Source organism: Diceros bicornis, chromosome 3 (genome assembly GCF_020826845.1).
Source record: "Diceros bicornis minor isolate mBicDic1 chromosome 3, mDicBic1.mat.cur, whole genome shotgun sequence".
Classification (NCBI taxonomy): Eukaryota; Metazoa; Chordata; class Mammalia; order Perissodactyla; family Rhinocerotidae; genus Diceros; species Diceros bicornis.
The window spans coordinates 68,484,127-68,502,704 of record NC_080742.1 but is presented as its reverse complement, the minus strand read 5'-3'; the positions used below and the strand labels follow the sequence as shown (position 1 = coordinate 68,502,704).

The 18,578-nt window shown below is 37.4% G+C and overlaps 1 protein-coding gene across 1 annotated transcript in view; it reads right to left on the bottom strand.

Annotated features, from left to right (window-relative positions):
* The window catches only part of CFTR (CF transmembrane conductance regulator), a 168,865-nt gene that overhangs the window by 9,943 nt on the left and 140,344 nt on the right, over positions 1–18,578 (bottom strand). The window contains exons 23-24 of the mRNA XM_058528911.1: positions 12,242–12,397; positions 1,999–2,088 (exon numbers count right to left, since the gene is read on the bottom strand). Coding sequence (XP_058384894.1) covers positions 1,999–2,088; positions 12,242–12,397 — 246 coding nt within the window. The remainder of the gene's footprint in view (positions 1–1,998; positions 2,089–12,241; positions 12,398–18,578) is intronic.

The window sequence follows — 18,578 nt, the reverse complement described above, 5'->3', positions numbered from 1 at the left end:
TTCACACTGGAGTGTGGGTCCAAATCCAAGCGAGGAATAAAGTGTTGCTTGTCCTGGCACTGTCGTTGCATGTGCTTCTGATTTTCATTTGATGGAAACGGGAATTAGGTAGGAGGTGCCGTTGGGATAAGATTCAGGTATTTGGCTATCTGCTGTTACTCAGTTCATTTCCTTCTAGAGACACGAGTCACACCAAGGTCACAGAGAGGACTAGGTGAGATGACATACATCCTGGTTTGCCCCAGACCATCCTGATTTACACCTTCTTTCCCAGTATCCTATCCAGATTTGAGGTCGACACACCTCTAAATGTTCCTGTTTAGATAAGTTATACGATTAACGATTTGGAACTAAAGCCCAGACCCTGTAACTTTTAAACCAAGGCCTTTTCTGATTCTCTGAGCTGTTGCTTATTTGTTTGTATGCTATTCTCAGGCCTCCTCAACAAAAACTTATCCCTACTAACTCAAAGCACATGACGTGAATGTAAGGACAGCAGCAGCATCTCTGTTCATGCATGACAAATTATTAAAAAGAGGATCACTAAAAAGATATACCTAAATATGAGGAGATCAAATAAAAATCTAAACAAGTAAATTTTTTGCCTTACATTGGTACTTAAAATCTTAACCATGTCTTTTAAAATTTCAGATTACTTTATGATCCTGATTTCCTGTAAATTTTATTCCGACTTGGCAATACTTGCAGGTTTTATAAAGTCTAATGTCTTCCTTCCCAAGTTTCTCTCCCACCACACTGTGTTCCTATAGTTCATTCTCTGAAGTCACATCAAAGATCTTAAAATGTGTCACTTGCAATTTGGTTAATATTTTCTTTAAAACCCCTGTTTGTTGGGTAATAAGGAAACTTTGATAATGAAAACGGTTAATCTAACTGTATTTTATTAGGGGCACGTTAAGGTTGGGCACTCAATGAGTGAGTGTTTAACACTCACAAGTATTTCAAAATTCCTGGCAAAATCCACTCTGAAGGGAGGCAGAAAAGAAAAGAACATTTGGGATAAAAAGAATTGGGTTAAAATAAGGATCAAAAATGTGGGAAACAGTGGAATAAAGTTGTTCTCTAAGAAGAACTTTGAATCCCAACATTCTTTGGTCCCATAATCGTTGTCTGCCATCATCTAGAGCTTTGGACTTAAACCTCAAATTTAATGAAAGAGAACAATGTATGTTCCCCTTTTCTTTAATAGAATACTTGTATGCCAAGAATTATCAGTTTACAGCTAGGGTGTTCTGTTAAGGGAGCCAAGAATTTCATTCTAGCTCTCCCCCAACCCTAAATTCTCCATATAATGCCTTCAATTATAAGGAACCACCGGTTGGGTAAATACAAGGTGTTGTTTAGAAATTTTGATTCCATCTTAATCCGTATATTTCCTACACAGTATCCTAATGACCGCAAGGGATGGAGTATGCCACATCTAGGTCACGTGGCATTTTGCCTGGAAGTGCTCACAGCCATATCCCCTGAAGGCAGTTGACTCCTGGTGACTTCCACAGAAGACTCCAGTCATCTGCAAATGCTCTAGAACGATCATCATCCTTCTGTGCTAAACCCATGCTTCCCAGAGAAGTATATTGTGTCAACCAAAGCTTCTTCCTTGTGATGGGAAAGCTTCAGGACCCAGACAGGGAGTAGATAAGAAGGTGTGGAGAGATGATCCTTTGTGTCAAGAATAATCCTGGTGTGCCAGAGGGACCTGGGTCTCTCCTAGTTCAGGTGTCATTGACGCACATCGGTAGGAAAGAAGGACTAAGTAATGCTATCTCTGGGGCCTGGCAGTTGGAGACTTACCACTGAGGAGAGGGGTAGATCCAATCCAAAGTACTGGGTGCTCCAGGTATATATTAAAGTGCTCCATTTTAAAGTTCCACACACACACAAGCACAAAGGTAAGCATGTAAAATTATCTCAGCGATGACAATCACTCGTGTGTATGAGCTACCTTTTCCAAATTATTTCAGTTAACACCCTTACCTCATCTGCAACTTTCCATATTTCTTGATCATTCCACTGTCCGTAGGGATCCAAGTTTTTTCTAAATGTTCCAGAAAAGATGAATACTTTCTATAGCAACAAAGAACAAATGAGGAAAGTATGAATAACCTAAACATCTTTGTATTTTTCCCTTATTTTATTGTGAAATATTTCAAGCAGAAAAAAATATTTTAAAATAACATAACAAACACCCATGTACTTACCATCCAGTTTTCTTAAATTTTAAAATTTTATCATATTTGCTTTGTATCTTTTTTTAAGAAATAAAATATTACAACTACATTTGAAGCCCCCTGTGAACACTTGTCTAATTCCAATGTCCTTAGGATAAAGAAATTAAGGTCACTGTAAGTTGTGGGAAATTAAATTTTTTTATTCCTAGCAATATTCCTTATTATAAGCAAATATAAAATTAAACAGAAAATTATACATTTATGAGTTATAATTAACTTGTTAGAGCAAGTTCCTATTTTGTTACCGTCTTTTCCTTGGATTTCTTTTCTAAACCCAGCTTCCTAGGGGGTTTTGAAACTGTTTTAATTCACAGACACTTATTTAAACACCACACATGTTCATCTGGTCTATAAGCCAAGGAACACTTCTACTTACACAACCAGACAGGCACAGGAGAAGGCCACAACTTAGAAATCAGTGAAAGAGCAGAAATCAAAGATTTGTTTAACCGAATTCATGTTACAGAAGGGAAGGGAGGCAGATGAGATTGATCCTGTGAAGTGACAAAATGGCAATCTAATTCCCCGCAAGGAGCACTGCGCAACTATCACCCTAAGACACTCCGCTTGCCACATTACTGTCTACTTAGATCTGCCTATATGACTAAAAAAAGTTTTATTGAAAAATAGCTGTCTCACTGGGAAATGCTGATGCAATAATGATAATATTTAGTTCTCTCTTTGTGCATATGGGTGAACTGAAAAATATTTTTGATGTTAACATTCAGAATAATTCTTTCTTTGCTTTTTTTCTTTTGCCTTTGGGTAATAACATCCAGTAAAGAGAATTAAGAACTAAATTTCTTTCTTTTTCTTTTTTGCTTGAGGAAGATTAGCCCTGAGCTAACATCTGTGCCAGTCTTCCTCTATTTTGTATGTGGTCGCCACTGCAACATGGCTTGATGAGTGGTGAAGGTCTGTGCCCAGGATCCGAACCCGCGAACCTGGGCTGCCAAAGTGGAGTGCACTGGACTTAACCACTACGCCACGGGGCCGGCCGGCCCCAAGAACTAAATTTCTTGAAGTTTTAGTTTTCACAAATTTCCTTAGACTGAGAGAGAATGCTCAGAGCCCATCAGATCTGTAAGGAACTGCACAAGCCAAGTCTACTCCAGATTAATGATGTCTGTGCCTCACCACAGCTGGCAAGTTCAAGGAGGGCCACCTTAGAGACCTCATTCTTTGGGGCATAATTTATGGCTTAAAGAATAAAGTTGTTGCCAAATATCTCAGGAACCTGCTGGAGTGGGCAACAAGAAGGCTAATGCTGGTATTTCTTAACTTGCATCAAAATCATATTCCTAAGGGGTGCCTACTTTACTTTACAGAAGTACATATGAGATGAATATATGACTCATAAGATCATAAGATATGATGGATGTATTTATGCATCCTCCTCCAAGCTTCCATTTTCATTCCAGTAAATGAAAGTAATCTCCAAATAAGCTAAGAGAGCAGACAAAAGGCATTATCGGGGATTTCTGATCAACTAGAGAATTAAACAAGAAGTGGTTTTGAGAACTCGAGTCAATTCATTATTTAAGCAATTGGGTTTATTTAGTATCTAAAGTTCAAAGGTTTGCCAACAGAATTTTGCCATTTCCTTTTTTAACACTTTTTCTTTTAATACTGTGGTTCTTTATATAAAAGGTTTCTAGCATCATTGAGAAAGACAGCAAGTGACAACTGTGAAGGTTTACCATGTATCAGACAACATATTATGTGCTTCAGAAAAGTTATCTCCGCTGGGAACTAAGTGGTTGGAATCCAGAGCTCCAGTTTACGGCTGGCTCACCACGTGCCAGGTGAGGCTCTTTACGTGCATTCTCTCTTTTCAGCTTCATATCAACTAATGAAATAGATCCTATTATTCCACAGGAAGAAACCACAGCTGGGAGAAGTTAAGTGAATTGCCCAAGGTCACTTCACTAGTAGACAGTAGAGCTGGAATTCAAACCCAAAGATGTTTTTCTCCAAACCTATGTTCCTCATCACCACAGAAAAATGCCTCAAGTCCTGTGCAGGCCAGTTTTTATTGCTGATCTGGAGCTCAGGAAAGATGAAAAGTTAGGCAGGAGCAGCCTGATGGGTCCATAAAGGGCCCATCAGTGCTCAGCAGCATGGTCTTTATTTAAGCACTGCTATCCATCCCTCTGGCCACAGGCTCAGTTCCTGCACTGTAAATTGAAAGGCTAGCTTATTCCTCCTATGCAGGACCTGAGTTGAAGGGTTTTATACGGGCTACCGTGTCTTTGTAATTTTCAAGGACACTTACACATTGAATGGGACAGCACAATAAGAAATTTTACTTTGGCCAAATGGAATAATGCCATTATTCTGGAGGACTATAGGTGGAGGCCAAAGGTGTCACAACATCAAAGCAGACACAGAAGTTATTAAAGGCAACGTGGTTTGCAAAGATGCAGTAGTGATGCAGCTCTGGCCTGGGAGGTATATCTACAAACAGAAACCCAACCTCTTTGAGCCTCAGTGCTCTCACTGTAAAATGGAGAAATGCCACTCTTCTTCTCAAACCTACTCTACCTCTAGGCTTTCCCAGTTTGATATATGGCACTTTCATTTCCTCAATCCAGAAACTTTGGAATCATCCATGACTTATCTTTCTCCGTGATCCTCCCAAATGGAATCAATCATCAGTCCTGTGGATTGTTTTCTCAAATGTATCTCAAATCCGTTTATTTCTCTATCTCTGCTGCCACCACATAATTCAAGCCACCAATCTCTCTCTCTGGAACACTGCAAGAACCTCCTAATTGATTTCTTTCCTTTCGCTCTTGCCTCCCTTCCAGTCCATTCTCATTTAGCAACCAAAGCAATCACTACAGTAGTCTCCTCTTATCCACAGTTTCTCTTTCCATGGTTTCAGTTACCCGCGGTCAATCGTGGTCCAGAAGCAGACGATCCTCCCTCTGATTGTCAGGTCAATAGTATTGTCAGGTCAATAGTAGCCTAATGCTACGTCACAATGCCTAGGTCATTCACCTCAATTCTTCTAATCAGGTAAGCATTTTATCATCTCACATCATCACAAGAAGAAGAAAGGTGAGTACAGTACAATAAGATATTTTGAGAGAGAGAGAGAACATATTTACATAACTTTTATTACAGTATATTGTTATAATTGTTCTATTTTATTATTCATTATCGTTGTTAATCTCTTACTGTTTCTAATGTATAAATTAAACTTTATTATAGGTGTGAATGCATAGTAAAAAACATCATATATATAGGGCTCGGTATTATCTGTGGTTTCAGGCATCCGATGAGGGTCTGGAACGTACCCCCCATGGATAAGGGGAGGACTGCTGTTCAAGTATTGGATCATGCCATTAATCTTTTTAAAAACCTCCAGTGGCTTTCCATTACACTCAGGGCAAAATGTAAAATCCTCAAGACAGCCTACAGACCTACATGATTCAGCCCCTTCCACTTCTGGCTCAGTTAGGGCCCTTATCTACTCCCTTCCCTTTTTCACTCCAGCCACATGGCTCTCTTTCACTGCCTCAGTTTCTTCACACACTATTCTCCCTGCCTGGAAATCTCATCCCCTACCTTCTTCCCACGGCCAACTAAATCCTTCAGGTCTCAAATTAAATGTCACTTCCTCAGGCATTTTTCCTGATCCTCAAAACCAAATAAAGTCCCCCAATATATAATATCATAATATCTATACTTTACTTTCATAGCTTATAGGGAGTATTAAAATTATATATGCATTCGTAAGCATTTTGTTTTTCATGTCCATCTCTTCTCCTAGACCATAACTTTGCTGTGTACCTTGTCATTAGCTCATGGACTTTGTATAGAGTATATGTTCAATAAATGCTCCCTGAATGAATAAATGGGCTGAGGTGAAGATAAGAAGTAAAAATATAAAAACATCATTGTCAGAGTTCAGCACATATTATTTTTCTTCCTTCTGGAAGAACAGCTACTACAACCCACAGTCTTTTAAGGAATAATACTAACCACCCATTAAAACTTTGATCTTTCTTTACAACTGCTTGAGAAATGGTATGCCTAACTTTTTCTCATAGTAGCCTATAGTTTACATATAATATTTATCAAATGTATGACAATATATTATATATTAATAAATTTTGTTTAAAATAGATATATATTCAAAATTATGAAGGAAGAAAGCTATTTTTTGAAATGAGACATCCACAAGTTTTAGATATAGTGGATTTGATATCATTCAGAAATTCTGTAGGCCTTTTGTTTACAGTTTATTGTCTAGCATTAAAGTAATACTTTAATTTTAATTTAAAAAAAATAAGTGAATGAACTGGTTCAGTGAGAATTCAATTTCATACAATTAATCAAACATTCCATTCTTGACTTAAAAACAGTATCTGGCACTCTCTTGCTTCCACGGGTTGCAGTAGGTCTCTTAGTTCCGTTTTCCAAACTGTTTGAAGTTTCCACAAACTCATCTCTAAAGCTGAGAGGTCCTTGGAGGTCACCTACATCCTTTTTCCTGGTTTACAAATGAAACAGCCAAGGCCCTGAGAAGTTACATGACTTGGCCAAGGTGGCACAGTCAGTCCGATAGTGCAGCAAAAAACACATTTGAAACTATAAATCACAATGATACTCTCTCTCTCTTTTAAGAAACTGTTCTTCAATAGGAAAATTAGGATGTGCAAATATTTGATATTTATTTAACGTCATGTATGTATAGTATAAAGGGCAATTCTTAGGCCTCAAGGAAGAACAGAGTGCCCTATTGTTCATTGCCTGCCTAATCTCTTTCCTGAAGCTGACTCCTCAACACAGTGGAGATAGCCGAGCACAGAGCTGGTCATACATCACTGCAACAGGTATTATGCATTAGCCATGGACGTCAAATGAAAAACAAAACAGCAATTTGGCTTCTGTGGTGATTGAATGTAGTATAAATTAAATAAGTGGGAGGAATGACTCATCCTTATGTATATAGTGCTGTATTGTTTTGACTGAGATGGGAAATATATATATATATACCATGTACAGTTCTATTAAAATGTGGCACAAATGCTTATAAGCATCACAGTGGCTATGATCTCACCTTTTGGCAATGTCTGCAAAATTTTATTATAAGTTGAATCTGTACAATGAAAATCCATCCAATTTGAACAAATCAAGATCATAAGGTTGCATTATAGAATGTCTAAAAAAAAAAAGTATTTCTTTGCTTCTAAGAATAGCAATTAATGAGAACAAGGTAAATAAAGTACTTATTCATCAAAAATGTTTAAGGTTTATAAGAAACAGATAATAACTTTATGTTAATGTACATATCATTTATTTGTATGTAAATAATTGCATGTAAGATGTTCAAATTATTGTTTCCTGTAACATTTAATATTTCACAACCTCTTATACTACAACTTTTTAGTATTCACTTTTTCAGAGATAGCATTAAAAAAATGATTTCCAGTTCTGACCAAACTATCAAAAATTTCCAATTTTTAGTCTCAGAAATAGTAATATTGTGTTGCACTAATATCCACACTAGTTAGTTCTCTCTTCTTCCTTGAATTCGGCACTCCAGCCACACTGTCCTCTCCATTGTAGTCCAGGCTCTTATCACATCACAGCTGGAGAGTTTCTTAGCCCATCTCCCCGCTTCTCATTCTGCCTACCTGAAGTCCACTCTCCACATGCTGCCAACAGCAGCATAGACTTGTACCCTTTCACCATCCTCTTCCTAGCTCAAGAAGAGTCAAGCCATTCCTCATGGGGCCATTTCAGGACTAGTCAAGTCTTTCCCTCTCTCTCCTAATACTCCCTAACATGTGACCACCTCTGCCCTTTGCCTCCAACTCTTTCAAGTTCCCATCTCTGTACTTGTTCATAATATCCCTGTCTTGGATCCTGAAATATTGTCTCCATAACTCCCAGCCCTGAACTTTTCTAAAACCTACAAACTTTATGACCCTTTATGGCCCTCCTTAATTATCACCTTCTTTGTGAAATTGTCCATACTTATCTGTTCATTCCTAAAGCATATTTCCAATCCAACACAAAGATGAAGGAGACACGATCCCCTGTCCTCAAGGAGCTATAAATAACAGTAACTACCACCGTAGCACAGTGTATTGTACTTACTACGTGCCAAGGAGTAGTCTAAGTACATCTACTTGTTACTTGACTCATTTAATCTTCACAAAAACCCAATGAAGTAGTTGCTACCATTATATCCATTTTACAGACAACGAAATTGAAACTCAGAGAAATTAAATAACTTGCCTAAGATTACACAGCTAGTAAAATCCAGATACTGGTAGAACCACAGTCTCTTGTAAAAGATATCAAGCATTTAGGGCCTCAGCATAAAACAATGTATATTGATTTTCTACCATGCAACCTACTGTGTTATGTGTTATATAAGAGAGAGAAAAATTAGTAAGGAAAAAAAATCTATGTTTTAGTTAGCATTTCTATTATATTCTTTTTGCTAGTCTTCTTTGATTGTTGATGATTTTGTGTTTAAATCTTGCTTTTTTAACTAGAATGTCTGCAAAGTATTTATAATACTGAGTGGAAATTAAACAAATACACAGATAATTCTAATAAAATTCATGGAGAAGTGCCAGCAGAGATTTATAAACAAAATTCTAGATCCCATCTGGGACTGGGATGTGGGAGTGGAAACCTGAAGTTCGAGTCAGGATTAATGGGAGAAGGGAGGGAGTCAGAAAGGCCACCTGGCAGAGTTTAACATTTGAGATGGCAAAGGGACTATGGTGAAGGAAGATCATCTCAGACTGAAGAAGGGCATGAACAGAGGAAATGAGAGAAAAATTTGAGGTATCTTTCATGGAACAGGAAGTCCAGCTTAACTGAAACCTAAAGCTGCCCAGATATAAAGAGTGGTGGATCTGACTGGAAAGGTTGGGCTGGGACCTGATTGTCAGGGACCTAAACCACAAATTGAAGAATCTGGACTTTATTCAGTGAAGAAAGGTTTTCCTAAAAGCTTTTTGACTTGGCAAATCACAAAATCAGAATGTTGCCTCAAAAGTTTAACTTGTGTGCAACATATAATGGAGAGATGTGAAGAAGATGAGAAGAGAAGCACAGCAGTGGGAGTAGAAAAGAAGGAAGGATACAGTGACATGGTGGAAGTAGTGACAACAGGGCTTGGGGCTGGATGTTCTCTCCTAACTACCCACAGCACACCCTGATGAGTCTGTACCTTGACCCAACTATTTTGAGCTTCTCATTGGAAGCTCGTAGGTTGGACTGGGACCTCAATATCTTTTACATAACTATAGAATCTATAGTGCTCATAGTTTTAAGCACATAGAAAGAGTTTACTAACTAATTATTAAATTGTTAATTATTGTTAAACTGAATGAGAACTGCTGCACTCCCAATTTCATTGTTTGGATCTACAGATACATGTTTTGGCCTATCTGATATCTCTCACAGCAAAAGATGTTCCAACTCTGTGGTGGAAGTCATACATGGGCATGGATTATTTTTGGATCATAAAGTCTCATTGCAAGAATAGGCCTAGTCATTCCCTCAGAATAGCTTGCAGCCTTTCAAGCTTGTCATTGAAGCTTTAAAAATACGCTTAAAAATTATTTTTTCTGTTTTTCATGAATTAAGCGCTTAACAAGGTTCAAGGCTAATAAATGGTTTTAAGTCTTGGTGTTCAAATTGTCCGAGCCAATGGGACTCTGACCATAGGCCCCGTTGTCTCCTCCCCATGCCCTCAGAGCTCACAGGTAAAGCAGAACAAATTAAAGAAGGTTCTACCTTCAAATGTGCACAATACCCTGTTTTCCAGGCTGGTGCATTCTCCAAGATCGCTTTCTAGTGACAGGAGGTAAGAACAGGACCAAAAAAAAAAAAACTGCAAGAATAATGACATCTTGTGATTCTACAGCTGATGTCTCAGGATCACTGAGGGAGAGGGAAAGTTTCTTGTTCAAAGTCCCTGTTTCATGCGTCTGAAAACAAGTGACTAATTGAACCAAAGATCTCTGATGTCTCAACATCAGAGATCTTGGGGGACTATGCCCTTGCAAGGTTAGCAAAATGGAAGGAAGAAAAAGATAGAAAAGCAAACAAAATTTAGTTCTTCTTGAATTTTTAATTCCTTCTTCCTTCTTTTCTTTTTAAAGATCAAACTCCAGGAAAGAAAAAAATCACTTAATTTGACCTTTCAAAGAAAAGTTAGGAAAATAAAAAGCATCTCTTGGTTTGGATGTTAAAAAGATATGAGGAGTTTGCCCTCTTTCTCTCTTTCTAGGGCATTCACTTAATGTTCTCAAGATGTCACTGTGGAAGAAATAGTACATTCTGTCTATAGACATCCTTGTGATACTTGGAGACAGTCCCAGAAACCAGGGTCACAAACATGTATAATGAGAAGCATTTACATTAGCACGATCTAACATTTTTAAAGGCATATCTCAAAGTATTTCCTGTTTATTTTATAAAAAGCTTGAAGCCATAGAAGAGAGAAAAATGAAATAAAGGCAAGTTTGGAAGATTCACTTTGGCATAAAGGCAAGATAAGGAATTTTCATAACTCTGGCCCACTCGGGTTTCCTCCAGGTCTTGCATATTTAGCTTCCTAAATAGAACACACAATAAAAACAAACACACACCTCCCTATCACATGGCAGATACACTAAAGAATTCCCAGTGAAACTGAATTAATTTTAGAGATTTTCTTATTCTAATGGGCAGATTTGTGTGAACAAGAACAACAAAAAACCAAAAGCTTCATTATTGTAGTTAAAAATGAGACCAGAAGACTTAGAGTCAGCCGAACAGCCGTGCCTCTCAGACAACCAGATTCTATTCTGTGTTCTGAACATTGTTATCTTGCTTGATGCTATCACCTCGGGATACTTGTATTCCCAGTGTTTCTTTATCTTTAGACCATCTGACAATCCCTTTTTTCTTTCTGAAGAAACAATATTGTTTTTCAAAAGTTCAACCAGGATTAAGCTTTTGGCACCATGGCAAAGTCTAGACAAACGAATTAAAAGCATCAGTCTAGAAGTTACAGTGTTTAGTGCCTCATTAGTTGAAAGGAGCAAATGTTCCCCAAATGCAATCTATCAAGAAATACAAGCTTTTTTCTCAGGCTAGATTTGTAGTTAATCTACCTGAAGATGCTGCTGGCATTTTAATTTTGTGTTGAAAGTAGAGAATTAGAACCATGGTTGTCAAATGGATTCAGCGCCCATTAGTATAAAGGGAGCAAAAGGATCATTAAAACAGTGAATATACCTATAGAGATGTATATATATATACTCTGGGGACTATCATACCGATGGTAGGTATACAGCACATGCCTTTCAGATTTGGTCCCAGGAAAGACATTCCTTGGTTTCCATTTAGATCATTTGAAAATGGAGCTGTTGCCGTTTCTCTCATATGTAAGAAGTCCTCTTGCACAATAACACAGATAGAATGACACTAAGCCAGTGAGGCTAAAGATCCTTTGTGACCCAAATCAAAGAGTGACATTTAAAAAAAATAGCTACAGATTAATCTGACATGATTCATTCTATTCGAAGAACAAAAAACAATCATTACACTTTCTATTTTCAATTCCACCCTACCTCATGCTTCCAAGTGTTTGTTATTTCAGCAGCATCTTTTATATCTTGCAAAGCATTTCTCAACCTGCTGTGATTGCTAACTTCGAGCTCAGACCACTGAAGCAGGAAAAAAAAGCTGATAAAAACAAAAGCCCCATACTCCTGCTGCAGATTATGTCTTCTGAGAAAGGCTATCAAAACTATTAATATTTCAACAACTGTACATCAGAGAATTCCAAACTTTTAGAAATAGTTTTTCTTCCTATGAAAAGACTGCATTGCCAAAAAAAAAATGACAGCAATACATAACAAAGATATTTTGCAGGGAAATGTGAATTCTTGAGTGCAAGCGTCAAATAATCGTGAAAATGTATTCAGTCACTTTTTTGCCCCAGCTAAGTCTTTCCAGCTTACCTGTGGTATCACTCCAAAGGCTTTCCTCCACTGCTGCAAAGTTATTGAATCCCAAGACACACCATCTATTTGGATTTCTCCTTCTGTGTTCAGCAGTCTCAGAAAAGCTGATAACAAAGTACTCTTCCCTGATCCAGTTCTTCCCAAGAGGCCCACCTAGAATATAAGAACGACGGAATTACTTCTGTAACATACAAATATCATACCATAATGTAATCTGGTACTATACTTAATAAAAAACATGGGAACTGCTTTTTTTGTCATCACCAGGGGAAGATTTTCACTTATTCATTTGAATCTTTTTGCATGCTCCCAATTCTGACCCATATTGATCCAGAGCAGAGCAACCCTGGAACAGAATACAGAAACTGGCCATAAGGAATTGAACCCCTGATGCTGGCTTCATTTATCACTGACCTTTACTAATGGCAAAAGGTTGAAAATGCCCATTTTGCATCAAGGAAAAGCAAAGATACAGTGTCTTAATGCACATCATTTCCAAGGGTGGGCTCAAGTCAGAAGCAGGGACCTAGAGCTTGATCTAGTTCCAAACATAAAGACGAGCTTGAAAGTTAATGAACTTGCAATAGTTCTAATATTTACATGCTGACCTTAATAAATTAAGCAAGTGTCAAGTTCAGGCCTGACAATGAACAAGAATAAGTTCAGTGAGCTATATATTCCCAGAGAAGGTAGGTTGGGCCTTGCCTCTCCTCAGTGGATAAGCACTTGCACAGTTGTCAAATCAAACTCTGATATCCACCCTGATTGGCAGGAAGAGAATTTTGGAGAGCAAAAAGAATATTAAGGGAAGGAAAAAAACTATTCATGTTAACTAGAGATCTTAAGAGCATAGCATGGAAGTGAGAACACCATGCATTGCAAAGGGAGATCGGGTGCCCCAGGGGGGCCACAGGGAGCCCCAACTCTGTGTTCTGATGTCAGCTCAGATCCAGCACTTGGAGGAAGGTGCTGTGAGTGAGACAGAACATTGCTAAAGTCATTAATTAAATGCTGAATAAACTGCCTGACATCTGGTGACACTGAATAAACATTCATTTCCTTTCCCTTACATTATTCCTATTTCTTTTTTATCATTTAGCCTTCTTTACTGGAGAGCTGAGCAAATGGTTTTTTAGTAGTTCTTTTCATACTATCTGTGGTAAAAGACAGTTTTGTTTTGTTTTATGTTTTAATTTCCAATCCATTGCAAATCATTACTTTAAAAAATAGATAATAAAAACAAATTTCTAAGTGCTTACTCTCAACTTCCATACTTATGTCATCACAGACCAGTAACAGTTGGTAAGCCAGAACCAGTCCATGTACCACAGTAAATGCTTTAGAGCAGATAGCAACTCATAATAATAACAACTTATTGAACACTTGTTAGGAACCTGGTAATAAAATATGTCTTTGGGATAAGCTGGTAAACAATAATAACACAACTGTCTTTCTATGCCTCATAAGAGCTCTATAATGGGAATTTCACAAATGTTTGTTCTCTGAGACAACTGAGAAAATCAGATAAACCAAACATTAAACACAACACCATGTTGAAGTTCTTCATACTACAAATCACAATTGGGAATTATTTTATTTATTCTTTTCTTTATTACTGCTTGTGTTCACCCCAAGAATATAAGTTCAACAAGGGCAGGGGAGTCTATCTTGTTTTCCATTGAATTCTTAGCAGCTGGCATAGTGGTTGGATCATATAAACTACTCAATAAATACTTGTTTGGACAGTCAGACGGAAGGATGAACGAATGGCTGGACAGATGGATGGGTGGGTAGGTGGACAGAAGGAAGGGAGGAAGGGAGGAAGGAAAGAAGGAAGGAAGGAAGGAAAGAAGGAAGGAAAGATGGAAGGAAGGAAGGAAGGAAGGAAGGAAGGAAGGAAGGAAAAGCAAGCAAGAGAGAGTGAGTGCAAGGGAGGGAGGGAGGGAGGAAGGAAGGAAGGAAAGAAGGAAAGAAGGAAGGGAGGAAGGGCAGATGAATGAACAAATTTATTTAGTTGATCTAATAAACAAATGGATTTAGTCAATTTGGTCAGTTACCAGATGAACTCAATTTAAAAATCTTGTGGAGTTAAATGCACACTTCCATTTCAAATCAGCCCATGTTGTACAAACTCATTCACCATATGTCATGATTTTTCAAACACAACAGTAAAGCTTTGTATAAGCAATCTGTGTATGCCCTGTGTAGGTGAGGAATGGGGGAAGAGAAGGAAAGTTCAATAGGAGGAAGTGATTTGCCCTAAAGTCATATCAAGAATTTTTAATAAAAAGTGCCTTAGGGTCCAGACCCCTATATCATTAGCTGGGGTTCTAATGACTAGGATAAATGCTCATGTTCCCTTTCTTTAAGAAGCAAATACTGAAATTTTTAGAGAACTCAGTTTTTATGTTGGGATAAGACTAGATTGAGAGGCAATTTGTAAATCTTTTGTTTAGCTTTAAATTTTCTAGCTCTTGCTCTGGTTTCCTTATATTATTAAACTGCTGGTATTGCATTATGTCTGACACAGTTTTCAAAAGCCAGGAATCTTATTGGTTCATACCTAACAAAGTCTTTTTGTTGTTTATATAATTGGCACATAATAATTCTTTTCCGGGATTTGTTTTTCCAAGCTTCTGTGATCTACTGAAAAAGGCCAGAGTACTTCCTGCAAATAAGCTTTTAAGATATATCCTAATTCCAAGTTAGTGTTTTCTGGTAACTTAAATGCACCTCCTCTCTGAGAATTTTGGATCAAGATAAATCAAAATATTATGTGGAGAGTTAAACAGTGTCGAGTTTGGTGCTGGCTGTAATTGCATTGTACCAAGAATAGAACAGTCTCAGAACATTCTTTTCAGAGTGTCTTATTCACCATTTTAATACTGCAACTGTTGTAATTATTTTTCATCTCTTTGTGGTCTCCAGAAATCAAGATGCCAAAACAAATGAAATTTAGATTCTGCAAAGTGATAATAACTGCACCTTTTATATGTTGATATATCTTTATTTATTATTTGTAAACCATAACTCTTAACATAATAAGTTCTTGAGAATATGCTCCTCATAAACCCAGTATTATAAGTTACTGAATGATTCAGGTACTTCACATCAATTTTTATCAAGACAGAATGTCATATGTGTTTAACAAATCAAATAGGCATTTAGGTGCTTGTGCTGCTGTGATCTGAACACTTGATATTGTTTGAATTGTTTCTGGCATCTCAGTATTTTGAAGATACTACAAATGGAGAACGCAGGCAAGCTCATTCAAAAGACTAGATCTTGTGAAGTACTTTTAAATATTTATTTAATCAGAACACTGTCCACCACTGTGTTATATGCAATATGCCATGTGAGGCTTTTTGATAAGTCTAGGCATTTTATCATGAAGGACCTGGCTCCAAATTAAAATCCCGGCCTGAATTTTGAGAGGAAAAAGAAAAAAGAAAAAGGAAGAGATATTTTAGTTGGGGGGAAGGTGATCTGGATACTAAAATTTAGGCAAAAAAATAAAAATAGGTTTTTTAAAGTAAGAATTAGGAAATATTTGCTATCTTTCTCATTCATTGAAAATAAAATTTAAAGTACAGGTTATGGGATGTAAAGGTCAAAATCAAGAGCAAAGAAAGTAATAGGACATCTCTTCCCCAATTAATTTCTATGGACAAAGTGTTTCAATATGAAGATGGGATAATTTTTCTGCACAAAATATTGATTTTTCTCATCTTTTCACCATGCTATGGGCTGAATATTTGTGTCTCTACCAAATTCATATATTGAAATCCTAACCCCCAATGTGATGGTATTAGGAGGTGGGGCCTTAGGGGATGATAGGTCATGAGGGCAGAGCCCTCAGGAATGGGATTAGTGCCCTTATAAAACGGTCCCAGAGAAGTCCCTCCTTCCTTCCACCATATGAGGTTACAATGAGAAAACAGCCATCTACAAGGAAGAAGGACCTCATCAGACACCAAATCTGCCAGTGCTGTGATCTCAGACTTCCCAGCCTCTAGAACTGTTAGAAATAAATTTCTGTTGTTTATAAGCCACCCAACCAATGATGTTTTGTATAGCAGTCTGAATGAACTCAGACACACCATATAACCAAGAACACTGAAATCCATTAAACATTAAACAAAAAATGTCTATTTAAGCCCTTTTCAAATGTTTTTTCTTTTTTTCTAAGAAGATGAATTAGATGACAGCTAAGCTGGCAGTGTTTTTAGATAGTCGAAATAGTATACTGCATTTGAATCTATTTCTTAAGTCAGCATGCAAGAAGTATGTTTGGGGCACGTTGTAATAATTTCAAGATGCTGTTATAGGTTCTAAGGGCAAGGCAGTAGAAATGACATTCTTAAGAGAGTTGCTCAGAATAACATTTCAAGAATCAATTTCTACTCTAAGGAAGCATACGACCTAAAAGTAGGTATAAGCCATTCTTCCATTCACACATTTAAAAAAGATAAAAAGATGAACAATAGGACTTCTGGTTTCTGGTCCAGCATATAAGGAACTTGGATGTCATCACTCTGTCCTAACAACAAGTAAAAAGCTGAGCAAACTGAAAAGTCAAACTCTTCTTAGATCTGTCAGAGAAGTGAAGTCACAGGGCAAACCGCTGCCTCAAAAAATGAAGAGACAGACAGGAAAATATAGAGACTCACAACTTACCAGAGCAGAAACCATGATCAGAAACTGCTGTGGGAACCAGTGCCAGGTGGGAAAACCTAAACTATAACTGACAAGTTGCTGGAGGCTCAGTGTGCACAAGTCTGAGAGTAAAAACTCCAGGGGAGGCCATTCAGCGAGACCCCACACTTTTGTGAGTATTACCTCCAGGATCCCAACCAGGTTCACCATCTCACAATGAAAGAACAGAGAAAAATCCCCTGGTGCATCTAGCAGGAGGAGGGGGAAAGCAACAATTTTGAAATATACCAGAGAATTCTGTTCTTAACAAGGCCTCCCTCAAAAGAAACTATTTTACCAGACCTTAACCTCCTGAGGTTTTTATTAGAACTTAACTGATCTATGGAAGGAAAACACCCATCTTCAGCCCACACTAGCCATCCTGTTGCACCTAAGGGAGAGAAAAATCTGAGAAGCACTTGTGAGGTTCACCACTCAAAAGAAAAGGCTCACTAAAAAGACTGAGACCTAATCATAGAACTACAGAACATTTCCCTTTCCTTCAAACCTTACATCACTAAAGCCCTAATTATCAGAGCTGCTTTTATCCAGTACATTGTGTCCACCTTTCAACAAAAAATTACAAGGCATACTAAAAGGCAAAACCATAGTTCGAAGAGACTGAGCAAACATCAAACCAGACTCAGATATGCCAGAAATGTTGGAATTATCAGCCCAGGAATTTAAAACAACTATGAATAATATGCTAAGGGCTCTAATGGAAAAAGTAGAAAATATGCAAGAACAGATGGATACATAAGCAGAGAGATGGAAATTCTAATAAAGAATTGAAAAGAAATGCTAGAGATAAAAAAAAGGAAAACACCACTGTAACAGAAATGAAGAATGCCTTTGATGGGCTCAAAGTAGCCCACTGAACATGGTTAAGGAAAGAATTTCTGAGCTTGAGGATATGACAATAGAAACCTCCTAAACTGAAAAGCACAGAGAAAAAAGACTGAAAATAAATAACAGAATATCCAAGAACTGTAGAACAACTACCAAGGTGTAACATACCTGTAATGGCAATACCAGAAGCAAAAGAATGAGAGAAAGAAATATTTGAAGCAATAATGACTGAGAACTTAACCAAATTAATGTGAAAAACTAAACCACAGATCCAGGAAGCTCAGAGAACACCAAGCAGGATAAGTGCCAAAAAAAACTATATGTAGGCAAATTATATTCAAACTACAGAAAATCAAAGACAAAGAAAAAAATCTTGAAAGAAGCAGAGGAAAAAGGCACCTTACCCATAGAGGAACAAAGATAAGAATTAAATCCAGCTACTCTTGAGAAGAAACGCAAGCAAAAAGAGAGTGGAATGAAATATTTGAAGTGTTGATGGAAAAAACGCCACCAACCGAGAAATCTGTACCCTGTGAAATTATCCTTCAGAAGTAAAGGAGAAACAAAAACTTTCTCAAATAAATATAGAGGGAATTTGATGCCAGGACTTAGACTGGCTTTGCAAGAAATGTTAAAAGTTCTTCAGAGAGAAGGAAAATGATATGTCAGAAACTCAGATCTACATAAAGAAAGGAAAAACATCAGAGAATGAATAAGTGAAGGTAAAATTTAAAAATTTATTTTTCTTATTCTTAATTGATCTAACAAACAACAGTTTGTTCAGATAATA